The sequence below is a fragment of the Podarcis erhardii genome (genome assembly GCF_964252035.2).
Source record: "Podarcis erhardii genome assembly, chromosome: 1".
NCBI classification, from domain to species: Eukaryota; Metazoa; Chordata; class Lepidosauria; order Squamata; family Lacertidae; genus Podarcis; species Podarcis erhardii.
The window spans coordinates 5,884,234-5,902,882 of record NC_138497.1 but is presented as its reverse complement, the minus strand read 5'-3'; the positions used below and the strand labels follow the sequence as shown (position 1 = coordinate 5,902,882).

The following is an 18,649-nucleotide window of genomic DNA, read 5'->3' as shown; positions in this document are numbered from 1 at the left end:
GATTGGTGTTGGCGTTCTGTGTGCCTCTGGATCTGGTGTCAGTTTTTGTGGGGAGGGCTAATTTCCAGATGTCTGGCAAGCGGGATGTGTCGTCACGCTTGTTCATGTTGTGAGGGTGTTTCTCTATCTCGATGGCTTCCATGATTATTCTCTTGTGGTGATGTTCCGTGTTAAAGAGCAATTTGGAATTCCGTGTTAAAGAGCAATTCCATGTTAAAGAGCAATTTGGACACACTATCTACCGGAAAAAAACACACACCAACCGCTACTTACATGCACAATCACACCACCACCCTGCACAAATAAACTCCGTAGCCAAGACTCTCATCTCCAGAACCAAACGCCTGGCTGACAAAGACCACTTGACAACTGAGTTACAGAATCTCTCAAACGTGTTAATTGCCAATGGATACCAGCAAAACAGGATTACGAAGCTAATCCAAAAGGAAACACCCCCCAAAAACCAAGACACAGAAGAAAACAATGGCATGGCCCTCCTTCCTTATATCAAGGGCACTACAGATAAAATTAGCAAAATCCTCCATAAACACAATATCAAAACAGCCTTTTGCACCAACCAAAAAATAGCCAATATCCTCAGAAACCCCAAGGATAAAATCCAGTTGGAAAACCAAGGGATCTATGAAATACCCTGCAAAGTCTGCCCAGCCACGTACATTGGACAAACAAACAGACGAATAAATGCACGTATCGCAGAACACAAGAATGCCGTCAAAAAAGAAGAAAAAACTTCCTCTCTTTTCCAACACATGAAAGAAACAGGACACGAAATTAATTTTGCAGATTCCAAATTGCTCTTTAACACGGAACATCACCACAAGAGAATAATCATGGAAGCCATCGAGATAGAGAAACACCCTCACAACATGAACAAGCGTGACGACACATCCCGCTTGCCAGACATCTGGAAATTAGCCCTCCCCACAAAAACTGACACCAGATCCAGAGGCACACAGAACGCCAACACCAATCAACCACACCAGACCCAAACCCAGACCCTCTCCACAGATGAATTACAGACACCATCCAGTAGCCAATCCATGGTGGCACCTCCGGATGCTGCACCCCCCTGCAATCCCTACACAGATCTGGCTGACACAAGCCACAAAACCACAGCTCGCCCCTATACACGAAGCCAAGCCAGAGCACAACTAAGTACAGTACAGCCATCTTCTCAGGAAAACTCTTCACAAAGTTCAAGAGGTCAAGACACAAAGACTTTAACAACTAATCCACACCTAATGACCCACCTAAGTGGTACTCAGGATATCACTCAAGAAATCACTCAAGATATCTCTCAAGTAATTAAGGAACAAAAGAAGAAAAGGCACACTAGCCTGGGAACTTCCTCTCTGCCCAGAACATTGGAGGCTATACACCACACCCCCTCTACAGTATTTATAGGAACTCAAACACTGAGATCCTGCTCTGTTCCAGTAACAAGAAGCCGAAAGCACCAGCCTGAAGATGACGAGTGAGACCTCGTCGAAACGTCGCCTAGACACCCCAACTGTGGAGTTTGGAACAAACAGGGTTAAAACTCCGTGGTGCCCTGCATCTGGGAGGAGCCGGAAGCAGGGCCCTACGTCACAGGCTTTGTCTGTGAGAGTTACTTTCAGTTCTCACTGAGAGACGGAGAGAGACGCAGCTCAACCGACAGGCTGTGTCTGTGTGCCTTTGGAAAGCACGGAGGAATGCCTTTGGAATGGCGGAGGTTTCCGATGGACTGATTTATGGCTTGTAAATAAACGCTTCTAGAGATAAGAACCGATCTGTTTTTTGGACTTGATTTATCCCTTTCTCACATGGACTCAGGACCGCTGCATTTACTCTGCTAGGCCAGCTCAGAGCTTCCAGGGATACGGAGCTGAACTGGGAAGCTTGCTGGACCCAATATCCGCAAAGGTTATGGATGGTTACGTGTTTCCTGACAAGTGTGAGAAGGGAGGAGAACGCCAGCTTTGAGTTGCTGTGATCTCCTGCCAGGAAGGGCAGTGGGAGATGCTGGGGAGCGGAGCCAAGAGCCAAGAGAGACGGCTGCTTCGGACGCCCAGCTTGCTGGCAGAGTGAGTACGCTTTAAGCCCCGGGGGGAGGAGAATGGCTGCTGCTCAGGCACAGCAGGGCAAAGACAGCTACCCCGGTGAAAGGCTCAATGGCACCAACTGGGAGGCCTGGAGTGAGCACATGTACCACTGGCTGCAGGGAAAGGAGCTGTGGGAATGCACGCAAGCAGATCCAGGCCAGGCCCAGCCCAAAGCAGACGTGGCTGATGCTCTAGAGAGAGAGCAAAGGGTGCTAGCCATTTTAAAGGGCAGTGTTCATGCATGGCTGTTGCCAGAGCTCCAAGGGAAGAAGCCCTGGGTCGCGTGGCAGGCACTGAAGACAGCATGTCAGAAAGCAGTGGGAGCCAGGCCAGAGGGGGCTAGAAGATGCCCAAAGGGAGCAGCAAGCCCAGGAGGGGCTGAGCAACGCCCAGAAAGCCCAGAGGGGGCTAAGAGAAGCCCAGAAGAAGCTGGGGCTGTTTTGGGGAGCTGTTTTTATGCTTCAACACATCTGAGTGATGGACTGTGTCCTGGGGAAAGGCTGGGAGCTGGAGAGAGGAAAGCAGTGGCAAGCTGTTCCTTAGGCGACGTGGCACCCAGGAGTGGGGGTGCAGGCCGATCCAAGAGCTCTGAGAAAGCCAAAGTCTCCCAGAGTTGTTTGTGCTTTGAGGCGAAGTCCAACAGCAAAGGGCATTGTTCTGCTGAGGCTCTGGAATGCAAGGTCAGCCACCTGCAAGGAAGGCAGATAAGCAGAGTTTCACAGACAACAGAGCCTGGGAACAGCAGTAGCAGCCATGCAGTAACCATGGCAACCAGGATGGACACTGACTTTGACACTTGCAGAGGCCCCGGTGGGGGTGCAAGCGTTGCCATGGCAGCTTTGGAAGACAGTCAGAGAGACACTTTATCTCTAATTATAGACACGGGAGCGACTCACTGTCTTGTGCCATCTGGTGGGCTCCTGAGGAACTGCAAGACAGTTCAAACTGGACAAAATGTCAAAATGGCGGATGGATCTAAGAGACCACTGACTGAATCTGGGTCTTTATATTGTTCTTTCTTGGATTGTTGGGTGCAAGCTTATGTTGTCCCAGAGCTTGCACACTCTCTTTTAAGTGTAACAGCCTTAAATGATGCTGGGTTCGATGTTCACTTTTCTAACACTTGTTGCTCTTTCTACAGGGATGGAAAGAAGATCTACAGCGTTGAGAGAACAGACAGGCTCTTTCTGGTGCAGATGCCTGTTGAAAATGGGGTTGGTGGAAAAATGGGACTAGTGGAAAATGGGACTGGTGGAGAAATGGGGCTGGTGGAAAATGGGGCTAGTGGAGAGTCCATTGAAGATGCCCATGTGCAGTGTGCAAATGTCCCACCACACGATGGTTGTATTCACTTGTGGCACCGAAAATTCGGACATGCCGGGTGGTCGCTTGTGAAAAAAGCCGCAGAGAACACCATTGGTTGTAGGTTCAAGGCTTGTGACAAATACCTAGATTGTCAAGCCTGTAAGCAGTCGAAGGTCACAACATGCTCATACCCCAGATCAGAGAGGAGAACTAGCAAACCCTTTGAACTTGTGCATGCAGATTTGTCAGGACCCATGCCTACCCCTTCTTTAGCTGGGTCTAAGTGGGTTCTAGTTCTGATTGACGATTTTTCGAAATTTAGTTGGGTTTTTGCGCTTAAATGCAAGTCAGAAGCGGCTGCATTGATCAGGGATTGGATCACTGCGATTGAACTACAGTTCTCTACCAGGGTGATTTCCTTTCAATCTGATCGCGGGGGGGAGTTCACAGGTTCTGCGCTGCAATCGTTTTTCAGGCAGAAGGGTATCAATCATCGATTGACGGCCCCCTACTCTCCGCAACAGAACGGGGTTGCAGAGAGAAAGTTTCGCACATTACAGCAATCTGCGAATTCTATGTTGGCAGACTCGGGTTTGCCACAGCGCTTTTGGGCAGAGAGTTATCGGACAGCATGTTTTGTACAGAACAGGGTGTACAATTCCAGTGTAGGCAACACACCGTATTACTTGTTGCATCAGAAGAAGCCGAAGGTGGGGTTTCTTCATGTTTTTGGGTCTGAGGCTTTTGTTCTCATTCCAAAAGCCATGCGCAAAGAGGGTGAGCCAAGGTCTAGGAAGATGATCTTTGTGGGCTATGAGCCGGGTTCAAAGGCGTGGCGTTTCGCATACCCTACTGGCAACCAGTCTAAGCTGCTTATTAGCGGCAGTGCTGAGTTTTGCGAGCAGAGTGGGTGGAAGCGTCTTCATGGGAACCCAGATGTTCTGTCAGACTCAGATGAGGAAGAGGAGGAAGGCGAGGCTGAACCTGTTGCTGATGCGCGCAGTCCACAGCAACAGGGTCCAGCGCCAGTTTCTCCGAAAGGGAGTCCCAGGACCCCTCCACAGGTCACCATCAAGTCTGAGCTAAGGAGTGCACCATCCTCACCCGCAGAACCAGCTGTGCGGCCGAAACGGCGCAGCAGGTCAGAGGGGGATGTGTCTGACACAGAGGATAGTAGGGTTGATCCAGGTGAATCAGGCGCAGTTCCAGAATTCACGCTGAGGAGGTCAGCAAGATCAACGAAGGGCAAGCCACCTGAAAGGTATGAAGCCACTAGTGTCTGGGTTGGTGTGGCTAGATGTGAGCCTGAATCCTTTGAGGATGTTCAGAAGTTGCCTCAGGAAGAAGCTAGCAAATGGCATGAGGCGATGCAGAAGGAGATGAACTCAATGGAGTCTCTAGGTGTGTTTTCTCTCACAAAGTTGCCAATGGGCGAAAAAGCTGTTAGCTGCAGATGGATTTACCGTTTGAAACCCACAGAAGCAGGAGAACCACAGTATAAAGCGAGATTAGTAGCCCGAGGATTCACACAGAGGAAGGGTGTTCATTTCACAGAGGTATATTCGCCAACCTCGAGAACGGAGACTCTGAGAATGCTTTTGGCGATAGCAGCACAGAGAGGTTGGAAGGTGAACCATTTTGATGTAGATGTCGCCTACCTGAACTCAGATCTCAAGGAGGAGTTGTACATGCTTCCTCCTCCAGGGTTTGAAGTCAGTGAACCAGGCGTTGTGTGGCGATTGCACAAATCCATCTATGGATTACGTCAATCTGCCAGGAATTGGAATATGTGCCTACATGAAGCCTTAGAGGAGCTAGGCTTTAAGAGATCTCTTGCAGACAGTTGTCTTTACATTAAAGAGTCAGGCTTGAAACAGGAAGTGATCCTTGTGTTTGTTGATGATATCTTAGTGATGGCGCAGACGGGTAAACAGGTAGAAAAGTTTGCTAGAGAGCTTGGAAAGCGGTTCAAGCTGAAGCAGCTTGGAGATGTCAAATCCTATCTGGGCGTGCAAATCACAAAAGCAAGTGATGGAAGCTTCTTGCTTTGCCAGAAAGGTAAGATTGAACAGTTGCTTGAGAAGTTCAGGATGTCTGAGTGTGCAGGTGCCAGATCACCCATGGAGGCTGGTTTTGTAAAGGAGTGTCAGCAAGTAGAACGTGTGGTGTTCGAAAACACTGAGCTCTTTCAGTCAGCTCTGGGTAGTCTGTTGTATCTGTCACAGTGGAGCAGACCAGATATAGCGTTTGCTGTCAATCTGCTCAGTGGAGAGGCCTCAAGTCCTAGTGTGCAGGCCTGGAATGGTATAAAGCAGGTGCTGCGTTACCTGCAAGATACCAAAGACTTTTGTCTTAGGTTGTCAGCTCAAGGAGAAGTCAAACTGACTTGCTTTGTGGACGCAGATTGGGGTAACCTTGAAGATCGCAAATCAGTGTCAGGCCTAGTGGTGAAGTTTGGGGACTCAGTGATAGGGTGGAGGTCCCGGAAGCAAAGTCTCATAGCGCTTTCATCTACTGAAGCTGAGTTCAGTGCGCTATCAGATGCTTGCAGAGAGTTGGAGTTCTATGTGTGTTTGGTTGAGGAAATCTGTGGAGAGATTTGTCTGCCCGTTGTGGTGCATGAAGACAATCAACCGTGCCTAAAACTGGCTGAGACAGGGCAGTTCAAGGCGAGGACCAAACATTTGGACATACGTTTTCAAAATGTGTGTCAGAGCGTTCGTGAGGGGCTAGTTGCTCTGAAATACTGTCCCTCAACCAAGAACCTCGCTGATGGTTTCATAAAACCATTAACCTTCCAGAAGCACGAGGAGTTCTGTGAGGGTTTGTGTATGGGGAAAGCATTGTTGGCTATTGTCCCCAGATGCAGGACAAGAGGGGGTGTGGAGTTTGGAACAAACAGGGTTAAAACTCCGTGGTGCCCTGCATCTGGGAGGAGCCGGAAGCAGGGCCCTACGTCACAGGCTTTGTCTGTGAGAGTTACTTTCAGTTCTCACTGAGAGACGGAGAGAGACGCAGCTCAACCGACAGGCTGTGTCTGTGTGCCTTTGGAAAGCACGGAGGAATGCCTTTGGAATGGCGGAGGTTTCCGATGGACTGATTTATGGCTTGTAAATAAACGCTTCTAGAGATAAGAACCGATCTGTTTTTTGGACTTGATTTATCCCTTTCTCACATGGACTCAGGACCGCTGCATTTACTCTGCTAGGCCAGCTCAGAGCTTCCAGGGATACGGAGCTGAACTGGGAAGCTTGCTGGACCCAATATCCGCAAACCAACTTTTACACGGGAAGACACCCGAGGACACCAAAACCTGCATATATATATATATATATGTGTGTGTGTGTGTGTGTGTGTGTGTGTGTGTGTGTTAACATACCATTTCCAACAGTAATTAAACATACTTTAACATCTTATTCAGTTTTTTGACTTCCATCAGTCCTGCCTGAAAATTCCTATTACATTTAAAACTCATAACCAATATCTCTATTCTTTATCCACTTTGTAACACTTCATGTGGGATGCGGGTGGCACTGTGGGTTAAACCACAGAGCCTAGGACTTGCTGAAGGTTGGCAGTTCAAATCCCCGCGACGGGGTGAGCTCCCGTTGCTCGGTCCCTGCTCCTGCCAACCTAGCAGTTTGAAAGCATGCCAGTGCAAGTAGATAAATAGGTACCACTCTGGCAGGAAGGTAAACGGCGTTTCCGTGCACTGCTCTGGTTTGCCAGAAAAGGCTTAGTCCTGCTGGCCACATGACCCGGAAGCTGTACGCCGGCTCTCTCGGCCAGTGAAGTGAGATGAGCGCCGCAACCCCAGAGTTGGCCACGACTGGACCTAATGCTCAGGGGTCCCTTTACCTTTTAGCACTTCATATATTTCTCCTTACAAAACTTCTTGCAGTCCTACTAGCGTAATTTGTTGGTTACAATTGCTTTTCAAATAGTTCATATACAGTGGTGCCTTGCAAGACGAAAAGAATCCGTTCCGCGATTCTCTTCGTATAGCGGTTTTTTCGTCTTGCGAAGCAAGCCCATTGACGGCTTAGCGGATTAGCGCTATTAGCGGCTTTTAGCGGCTTAGCGGATCAGCTGATAAGCGGCTTAGCGGCTTAGAAAAAGGGGGGGGAAAGGGAAAAAACCCCGCAGGAACTCGCGAGACATTTTCGTCTTGCAAAGCAAGCCCATAGGGAAATTCGTTTTGCGAAGCGCCTCCAAAATGGAAAACCCTTTCATCTAGCGGGTTTTCCGTCTTGCGAGGCGTTCATCTTGCGGGGCACCACTGTACTACTTCCAGTCTTCTGTAAATCTCTGGTCCCACAGGTTTCAAATCCTTCCTGTCCTTTTATCCAATTCTGCATCCTATTCAGGAGGAATTTCAGTGGCAGGCGAGTGAAGGCAAACGATTCCTCTCCTCTCCCGCCCCAAGGAAACTGAGCAATTTAAGAGCACAAGAGCCCTTTCCCCTCCTCTGCCAGGGCTGGTCCAGCAGCAGTTCAGCACAGAAACTCAGAAATGAGGAGTAAGTTTGATTTTTTGTACTCGTAGGGACAAAACAGAAATACACGGGCAGGCAGGACTAGCCCCGGTGAGAACTGAGGATCTGAGCTCCCCAACGGTCACAAACTCCTCCTCTGTGGGGCTCTCTATGTCAGGGCTTCCCAGCCTTGTGCCTCCAGCTGTTTTTGGACTACAATTCCCACCATCCCTTGCCACTGGTCTTGCTAGTCAGGGATGATGGGAGTTGTAGTTCAAAAACAGCTGGAGGCACAAGGTTGGGAAACACTGCATACGTAATGCCCTCCTTGGGGACAGAGGAGGACAGGAGAAGGAAACAGGGGAGCTGGCAGGTGGCTGGGGATCTGTTGCAGGCTCAGACTGCTCCTCCTCCTCTACTTCCGTCTCGCCTAAACCTGCTGCTTGCTCAGCCTCCAACCTGCCCGCAACCCCTTCTTCCTCCGGTCTGCCTCCTACATCCCACCACCATTCTCCTGGCACGGGGCTTTCCCCCTCTAATGCTGCCCTGGGGGGATTCCCCACCATTCCTCCTCGTCTAGCCAGACCCTGACCTCCTGCAGTTGCCAGAGTACAGACATCATGTGCCATGCATATAATAATAATAATAATAATAATCCCAGCCACTCTGGTCAGCTTGCAAAATATAGAAAAACATAACAATACAGCAAACAATAAAAACTCCCCTATATAGTACGTTTCCAGGCACAATTCAAAGTGTTGGCGCTGACCTTTAAAGCCCTAAGCGGCCTCGGTCCAGTATACCTGAAGGAGCGCCTCCACCCCCATTGTTCAGCCCGGACACTGAGGTCCAGCTCTGAAGGCCTTCTGGTGGTTCCCTCATTGCGAGAAGTGAGGTTACAGGGAACCAGGCAGAGGGCCTTTTTGGTGGTGGCGCCCGCCCTGTGGAATGCCCTCCCATCAGATGTCAAGGAAATAAGCAACTTTTAGAAGACATCTGAAGGCGGCCCTGTTTAGGGAAGTTTTTAATGTTTGATGTTTTATTGTGCTTTTAATATTCTGTTGGGAGCAGCCCAGAGTGGCTCAAAATAAATTATTATTATTACTTATTTTTATTACTTTGGATAATATTTTTATTATTATTACTTAATTATTATTACTTACACGACATGCTCAGTTTTTAATGTTTGATGTTTTATCGCTTTTTCGTTATTATTAAAATTCTGCTGGGAGCCGCCCAGAGCGGCTGGGGAAATAATAGTACAGTGGTGCCTCGCAAGACGAAATTAATTCGTTCCCCAAGTTTTTTCTTCTTGCGAGTTTTTCGTCTTGCGAAGCACGGTTTCCCATAGGAATGCATTGAAAATCAAACAATGCGTTCCTATGGAGACCGTCCGGGGACAGAGGGGAAGCGCCGCGCGCCTTCCCCTCTGTCCCCGGACCTGTTTTAAAGGAAGGGAAGGGGCAGCGGGGAGAATCGCTTCTCCCCATTGCCGCCCCTTGCTTCAAAAGAGGTCCGGGGACAGCGGGGAAGATGCGCTGCGCTTCCCCGCTATCCCCGGAGCTTGCGGGGCAAGCTTCGTTTTGCGAAGCAAACCCATAGGGAAATGCGTCTTGCGAAGCGGCTAAGAAAATGAAAAACTCCTTCGTCTAGCGAGTTTTTCGTCTTCCGAGGCGTTCGTCTTGCGGGGTACCACTGTAGTAGTAGTAGTAATAATAATAATAATAATAATAATAATAATAATAATAATAATAATATGCAGGTGAGTCTTCGGGTGTCTTCTAAAGGTTGCAGAGTTACTTATCTCCTTGGCATCTGATGGGGGGCCCTGCCACAGAACAGGCGCCACCACCGAGAAGGCCCTCTGCCTGGTTATACACTTCTGCCGCATCTCCTCTTACTTGATGTTTTCTAAGCTAAGACATCTCGCACAGGAGTTGCCCCATCCCTTCGGCTGCTTGGGTCGCCCTTTTGCGAACCTTTTGCAGCTCTGCAGTCTCCCTCTGCGAACGAGGCAAACCAGGAGGAGGTCACAGCGAGATGGGGTGGGAGGAAGGGTGAAGAGTCTGCCCTTTCAAACTTCAGCCCCCAAAGATGCTCTCCATTTAGCACATGAGCGAGACGGAGGGAATGCTTCTGGGGACAGGGGCTGCGGTGGCACGGCTGCGGCTTCAAAGTTACACGCGGGCACAGATGGGGGAAAGGAGGGAGACACATACACACACAGCCATGTTTTGTCCAGCGGCAACTCAGCCTGCGGTCTACAGCCAACTATTACAGCTCTCCCCGCTAAATAATTGTGAAAAGTGCTCCAATGCTCAGATTCATCCCCCTGGGGCTTTTCAGACTTACGGGGGGGGGGGGGAGAAAGGAAAAAGATGAAAGAAGGGAGCTTGCTCGGGTCTCCTTTCAGAAAAGCAAACAAACAGCAAAATCACCTGAGCTCAAAACTCAACGACCCCTTTCTTTAAAACGTTATTTATAGCGCTGCTCGGCGGGCCGTCCTTGGTCTAGCATTGCTGAATGAAAACAACCAGCGAGGAACAAGATCCTTGGAATGTCTCGGCAAGATTCCTTTCAAAGCAGCTGCAGGAAAAAATAGGAATTCCTCCCCCCCGCCTGCCCCCGTCCCTTACTAACGTAGCTGATCCACTTTCAGTAGCCAGGAAGATCTCAGGCTTAAGTTGGTGAGTAATGGAGGTGGAAAACATGGCCTTTCCCCTTCCTCTTTCCCCTCTTAGCCAGAATTTTTATTTTATCCCGAGACCTGTGGGTATAGGACTGTAGACAAGCAAGCCAGTTTTTAATGATTTTAGCGGCTGCTGCATTCGACGACTAACAGTGCAATTGGTTTGTGGCAAGGGTTGGGAACTTCGGGGGCCGAAACCCAGCCAGGTGGGAGGGGTACAAATAAATAATAATAATAATAATAATAATAATGAGAATACTTGTGACGTCTCTCATCTTCAGCCACAAACCCACAGATACACTACAGACCATGTGGATGAAGTTTGTGAATCGGCGGTGGTCCACGGGCTACAGCTTGGGAACTCCAGAGCTGTTAATTAACACTAGAATTGTGTTATTCTGATTTTGCAGCTGAGCATCTACAGCTCATGGGACGCGGGTGGCACTGTGGGATAAACCACAGAGCCTAGGACTTGCTGATCAGAAGGTCGGCAGTTCGAATCCCCGCGACGGGGTGAGCTTCCGTTGTTTGGTCCCTGCTCCTGCCAACCTAGCAGTTCGAAAGCACGTCAAAGTGCAAGTAGATAAATAGGTACCGCTCCGGCGGGAAGGTAAACAGCGTTTCTGTGCGCTGCTCTGGTTCGCCAGAAGCGGCTTAGTCATGCTGGCCACATGACCCAGAAGCTGTATGCTGGCTCCCTCGGCCAATAAAGCGAGGTGAGTGCTGCAACCCCAGAGTCGGTCACGACTGGACCTAATGGTCAGGGGTCCCTTTACCCTTTACTTTATCTACAGCTCATAGCAGGGGTAGCCAGCATGGTGGGCCCCAGGTGTTTTTGGTGCACAACTCCAGCAAGGCCGAAGGTCAGGGAGTGATGGAAGATGTAGTCTAACACAGTTTTTCCCAACCTTAGTTCTCCAGCTGTTTTTGGACTACAACTCCCATCATCCCTAGCTAGCAAGACCAGTGGTCAGGGATGATGGGAATTGTAGACTGAAAACAGCTGGAGACCCAGGGTTGGGAAACACTGGTCTAACAGCATCTAAAGGGCCCTAGATGGTTGGCTACTCTTGGTCCATCCTAACAAACCAAACTGACTCGTAATAATTCCCCCTGGACCAAGAAGTAGGAATGGCCAAGAGGGAGACAACAGAGATGAAATTTAGCAAGACAACACATTTATCTTACAAGAGTTCCTAGAATCATACAAACTTTAGATATTTGAAGATGGCTATTCTATCGCTTCCCAGTCTTCTCTTGTCCAGGCTAAGCATATCCAACTCCTTCAACCGTTCCTCATAAGGTTTGGTTGACTTTCCCTACACAATTCATTATGGTAACTTCAGTAGGTAGCAAAATGGTTTTAGCAGAAACCGAACTGTAGCTGAATGGAAACGCTGTGCATTGCAATAAAAGCAGGACAGGACAGAAATTGCTTTCTCCTTGTATCCCAAGCTCTGACCCTTCCCCAAAGGGCTTCTGTCTCTCTCTGTGTGCCTTTCTCCCCCCCCCCCCAAAAAAAATCTCAATCCCTTAAACTGCAGCTTGACATGGCTCAGTCCGGAATTCTACCGTCTTCCTGTGTGTCATGTGTGGATGGGATCTCAGGACATTTCTGACACAGATAAGAGGCTGGAAACAAGAGAAGCGCTTACCTCCAAGTGCATGTTCTGTCATACTGAGGCACAACGACTCCAGCCTATTATTGATGTCAGGTTCTGTCACTGGTACCTGGAACTCTGCAGAAAAAACAGAAAGTGTGTTTCCACGAGAATAGGAAATATCTGCAGCGTAGCTGGAGGCACTTCCTGCATGTGCAAAAGTTTTTCCTTCTGAATATTATTATTATTATTATTATTATTATTATTATTATTATTATTATTATTCTCCTCCATTCTGGGCCGAGTAGGGAACTTGCCCACCTCTTTTCATCTGGGAGATTGCAGTCAAATACAACTAGTTAGTGCACAAAGGGGTAAAGGACCACAGAGTTGTATTGCTAGATAGTCTCAGCCAGGCTACGCCATAGTTTATTCTGCAAAGGAAGTGAAGCCATTCTGCTTCCTTTCTCTCTCTCTCTGCAACCAAGGAGGACATGTGTAAGCTTGCTCCTGAGCTTACAGCACATATTTGGAACTACATTCTGTATTGCACGCAGCAATGCATGACTGAGACTTTGAATCTGTAAGTAAAGCATTTTAAACTTACTTAACAGTGTGTGGTCTGCTCATTTCAAGAGCGGTAGAAAGAGGTCACCTGCTGTGTGCAGCTGAATGGGATATAAAGGTTTAAGAACCTATATTCCTAACGCTTTACTGTTGCTTAACTTTTGCGAGTTTAATCTCTGCTACTGGGGCTCTCTTCCTACAGGAACATGACGTTTTGAATCCAGGCACCCAGCCGTTTTCTGTCACTGCTCACCCACACACCTGGGTCCACAGGGATCCATATATTTAATCCCCCACATTTCCCTCCTAACCTGACGGTTTAAAAGCACCACCTAAAAATAGTCTTAAAAGACTTTGGAATCCGAGACCAGGGAGAAGAGACGGTGGAAGAAGATTGGAAGAAATTTAAAGATTATTTACAGAAACATTGTAAAATTAATGAATGTTAGAAGGATGTTGGAATGAAGTTATATGGCTTTAGCAGAAATGCTATAAAGAATTAAGTAAAAATAGATTGTTAATGGGCTAAAGGGGGGAAAGTAAGGTTGGATTGTGTCAAGACCAATTATAGGACAAAAACTGAGAAAGATGGAAAGGATTTGCTGAAATAGCTAACTGAACTAGAATACAAAAAAGGGAGGTGTGAGGAGGTCAAGGAAACAAGTAAATGAAAGATAAGTTATGGGAATATCTGATGTGTTTTTAATTGTTTTTGTTTTGTTAAGATAAGTAGTGTTTTCTGTTTTTTTTCTTTATTGTAATGTATTGTTTTGTTTAACTTTGTTTTTTCTTTTTTTCTTTCCGTAATCTTTAAACCTCTAATAAATATTACTTTAAAAAAAAAAAATTAAAAGACTTTGGAGTGTGGTGGCACCGGTGGAGGGAGATTGCCAGCTTGCCAAATGTCCACTGTATTGCTTAGGTAAAGGGAAGTTTTCCTTCTGCACATATGTTTTCCCTCTGCACATAACTGTTGCATTATAGGGAAGCATTGCATCTTTCTCTTTCTACACATAACTGTGGCCTTATGGGAAGCATTGCTTCTTTTCTCTTGCATTCTGGGAAGTCTCGCTTATAATCTTTTCTCTGTTTCTGCACACACTGTACGAACCTGTTCCAAACATCAAGACATTCTCTCATCGTTCAGTTCACCTTAAGTTCATGATGACTTGTACTCCATGCATAGCTGACCACATCTATAGCTATGTTAATCTTTAGTTATTATTAATTAGGAGGTTTCATGCTTGTCTAGTCCCAACCTCGTTTCCCAGCCTTTAATCTACCAGTGATTAATGTTCACATGTAATTCCCACCCCTCACATGTAATTCCCGCCTTGTATGTATGTTAACCAATCAGCATTAAGTTTCTTTGTGTTTGTATCAACCAATCAGCCACAAGCACACCTGTGGCAATGTTTGTAATATTCAATAAAAGAGAGTTCCCGGGACTTTCCCGGCAGACGCCTCTCGTGACACCCACTGCTCGTCTGTCGTGATTTTCATTCCTACATCTGGTGACCCCCGACGTGAGCCAGATCCCTTATGCAGCCTAGCCCCTGTACTTCACTCGACTGGAAAAGTCTCAGCGCGCTACTTCGTGAGTATGGGGGGCAATTTGACTCGGATGCAGAAAGAGCATGCCAAGGAACTTTTTTTCTTTAGTTAGGCAACGGGTTGTGGGTGTTCAAATTTCCTTAAAAGAAATTGAACAATTACTTTTGGAGATCAATTGCCAATATTCTTCCTACCCCGAGAAGGGCTCTCTGGAGGTGGAGACTTGGCAAAAGATCGGGAAGACCCTCTTTGCAGAACCGAGGGCTTCAATTCATTGTCTGCTCACCTGGCAGAAATGTGCAGCTGCCGTTGCTAAATTAGGACCCCAGGTCCACCAGGCGTCTCCTTCGGCCCCTGCCCTTCTGGCTGTAGCAGACAATCCCCCCCCTCCTTATCCCAAGCTTTTGCCTCCATTTCAGCCTTGCCAACCCCTCCCTACACCTCAGCCCACAAACCCATCCACCCCTCCCCTTCCTCCTTTGCCTGCTTTGCCTGCCACAACCCCTGCGTGCTCTCCTACAGGAGCTGTGCGCACCTCAATTTCTCTGGCTAGGCAGAAAGGAATTCTGTCCTTAGAGGAGGAATCTGTGTGGGCTGGGGAATTGCCTTCTGCTTTCCCTGTTAGCTCTTCTGTCACCAGGCAGGTTGATAATACTACAGCCCAGAATGAACTCATGAAGAAATTGGCTTTTGAAAATGCAAACACCGATCAATCTTGTGCGGAAATTGGCAGCCAGAGCCATGCCATGTCCTTGCTTGCCGGAGCCAATCCAAATTTGGCAGCCAACCAAATGCTTTTATTTGCTGTTCAATATGTAGTTTTTGAAAGTGAATTTAAGCATAGTGCAGTAGCCCTGTCCCGTTGGATGCCCTTACTGTGTTTACTAATGGAGCCCCCTCCAGGGGGGTCGTTGCATGGCAACAAAATGATAAATGGCACAGCCTCTACATTCTTCCACAGAAGTTTGCCCAGCATTCTGAGCTGGCAGCTGCTGTTAAAGTTTTGCATCATTCCTCCACGCAGCCAATTCCATGACCCCATACGTGGCTTCCTTTAATGTTACTTGTGCCCGTATGGTGAATTGCACAAAAACCAACTGTGTGAAAATGGGCAAGGATAATTTTAATTGCTCTGATTATGCAAATATTTCCTATGTATATAAATACACAGAGCTGCCTGAAGGCTGGTTTTGGTCGTGTCCAGGCTTTACATTTAATTACATTCCTGCAAACATCAGCCATGGCACACCTTGCTGCTTAAGCGGTATGTCTATTATTTTACCAAAAAAGCATCATTTGTCCCGCTCTCGATATTGACGCACTGTGCAATTGACTAATGATTATAACGATTTTGTTTTTCTCCCTAGCAGATCTGAATATTTCTCTCTAGCTGTCTCTCTTTTAGGAGTTCCTGGATTGGCTGTACGAAATAGCAGGAATATTAACTCTTTAGCTTGCTCCGCAGCAAAAGCCTTGAATTCTACTTCACAAGCTCTTCACCTTTTGAATAAAGAACAGAGTGAATTGCGTCACGGACTCATAGAACTGCGCTGCTATCGATTATCTATTGATGCGCCATCACTACGGATGCGAACAAGTGGAAAACATGTGCTGCTTTAATATCACTGACAATTCTAAGGCTATCCAAAAACAAATCTCTCATTTGCAAAATCTCACACATCACATCAAACAGGATGTTGGTTTTCTGCTTACTGCTTGGTTACCAAACTTTACTTGGCTTCGTAGTCTTTTTCAATATGCCATTGTTATTATATGTATATTAATTTTGTTTTGCTGCTTCCTCCAATGCATTCCTGGCCTCATAAGTCTTTTCTCTCGGCTTCTCTCTCCCCCTCAGCCACCCAATAAAATCCTTGCTGCTTATTTTGCGAAATGGCAACACCAACAGTAAACCAAAGGGGAGAAATGGGCAGAGTTATCTCGAGCATGCGCTGGCAAACCACGTATCTCGTGGTATCTTCTGTCCCATCCTCCCTGGCGAACTTATTTCGGGCATTTGCTGGCACACCACTAATCCCGAAACATTTTTGCCTTACCCAGTATGCCTCGCAAATAAGAAAAGAAAGGGGGAGATAAAGGGAAGTTTTCCTTCTGCACATATGTTTTCCCTCTGCACATAACTGTTGCATTATAGGGAAGCATTGCATCTTTCTCTTTCTACACATAACTGTGGCCTTATGGGAAGCATTGCTTCTTTTCTCTTGCATTCTGGGAAGTCTCGCTTATAATCTTTTCTCTGTTTCTGCACACACTGTACGAACCTGTTCCAAACATCAAGACATTCTCTCATCGTTCAGTTCACCTTAAGTTCATGATGACTTGTACTCCATGCATAGCTGACCACATCTATAGCTATGTTAATCTTTAGTTATTATTAATTAGGAGGTTTCATGCTTGTCTAGTCCCAACCTCGTTTCCCAGCCTTTAATCTACCAGTGATTAATGTTCACATGTAATTCCCACCCCTCACATGTAATTCCCGCCTTGTATGTATGTTAACCAATCAGCATTAAGTTTCTTTGTGTTTGTATCAACCAATCAGCCACAAGCACACCTGTGGCAATGTTTGTAATATTCAATAAAAGAGAGTTCCCGGGACTTTCCCGGCAGACGCCTCTCATGACACCCACTGCTCGTCTGTCGTGATTTTCATTCCTACACTTAGGCGAGCTGTTGGGATGCTTCCAAGGAAATGGGGGCAATTTGGCAGGCCCTAGCTGGCTCCAGCCCACTGGCCGGTAGCCGGGCAATCTCCTGGCCTTGGCTCAGCATGAAACAGCAACCCGCAGCTTCAGAAGCTGGAGCACACTCTAATCAGCAGAGTTAATAACACGCAACAGAAGTGGGAGGAGACGGCTGTGAGAGCATATTTACAGGTAGTTTATTCATCATACATCAGGACAAAGGAAAAACATGTCTTCTCCCTTTCGTGTCGAAGAGCAAGGAGCGAAAGCTATGCACACAAACGGAAGTTCCCAGCAAGCCGTGCTGGAGTGTAAACAGACATGTGTCACACAACTATCCACACATCTGTTTTAAGGTGGAACGGAATATTCTAACAGAGATAAGAAGAGGGTGAGGACTGGCAAAGGAGCAAGACGTCTTTGGCCTACCTGGCTGCTGAAACATAAGCATGGTTTGCGGAGAGGTGTGCACCGGCAGCGAGCGCGTCCTCTGCACAGAGCTGTGAGTTCGGCTGGGCATGCTGTTGCTCCCTCCAGGGTTTGCAAACCAAAGGTTCTGTAAGGGAGAAGAACATGCACTGTCAAGCTGCAAAATGCAGAGAGCAACAGGGGATGAAGGCACAAGATGCGCCACCCCAGGCTGGCTGTGTACACTCTAGGACCTATAGGGACGCAGGTGGTGCTGTGGTCTAAACCACTGAGCCTCTTGGGCTTGCCGATCAGAAGGTTGGCAGTTCGGATCCCCGCAACGGAGTAATCTTCCGTTGCTCTGTCCCAACTCCTACCAACCTAGCAGTTCGAAAGCACGCCAGTGCAAGTGGATAAATAGGTACCGCTCTGGCGGGAAGGTAAACGGCATTTCCGTGCGCTCTGGCTTCCGTCACGGTGTCCCGTTGTGCCAGAAGCGGTTTAGTCCTGCTGGCCACATGACCCAGAAAGCTGTCTGTGGACAAACGCCGGCTCCCTCAGCCACAAAACGAGATGAGCGCCGCAACCCCATAGTCACCTTTGACTGGACTTAACCATCCAGGGGTCCTTTACCTTTTACCTTATACCATGGGTAGGCAAACTAAGGCCCGAGGGCTGGATCTGGCCCAATCACCTTCTAAATCCGGCCCACGGATGGCCTGGGAATCAGCGTATTTTTACATGAGTAGAATGTGTCCTTTTATTTAAAATGCATCTCTGGGTTATTTGTGGGGCCTGCCTGGTGTTTTTACATGAGTAGAATGTGTGCTTTTATTTAAAATGCATCTCTGGGTTATTTATGGGGCACAGGAATGCGTTCATTTCCCTCCCCCCAAAAAAATATAGTCCGGCCCCCCACAAGGTCTGAGGGACAGTGGAGCGGCCCCCTGCTGAAAACGTTTGCTGACCCCTGCTTAACACTCTAGGACCTATCGTGCTGCAGAAGCAGGAAGGCACAAGGGAAATGATCGCCACGGCATGGCACACGGGGCAATGCTGGGAAGATTTTGGATGTGTTGCATACATTAGGTAAAGGTAAAGGGACCCCTGACCATTAGGTCCAGTCGTGACCAACTCTGGGATTGAGGTGCTCATCTCGCTTTATTGGCCGAGGGAGCCGGAGTCCAGCTTCTGCGTCATGTGGCCAGCATGACTAAGCCGCTTCTGGCGAACCAGAGCAG

General features: G+C 47.7%; 1 protein-coding gene across 2 annotated transcripts in view; it reads right to left on the bottom strand.

The window, feature by feature from the left end:
• SAMD4A (sterile alpha motif domain containing 4A) overlaps positions 1-18,649 on the bottom strand; it is a 162,946-nt gene that overhangs the window by 9,596 nt on the left and 134,701 nt on the right. For both annotated transcript variants that reach the window (XM_081861035.1, XM_081861034.1), the window contains 2 exons: positions 17,430-17,556; positions 12,229-12,312 (listed from right to left, as the gene is read on the bottom strand). In XM_081861035.1, the coding sequence (XP_081717161.1) occupies positions 12,229-12,312; positions 17,430-17,556 (211 nt within the window). The remainder of the gene's footprint in view (positions 1-12,228; positions 12,313-17,429; positions 17,557-18,649) is intronic.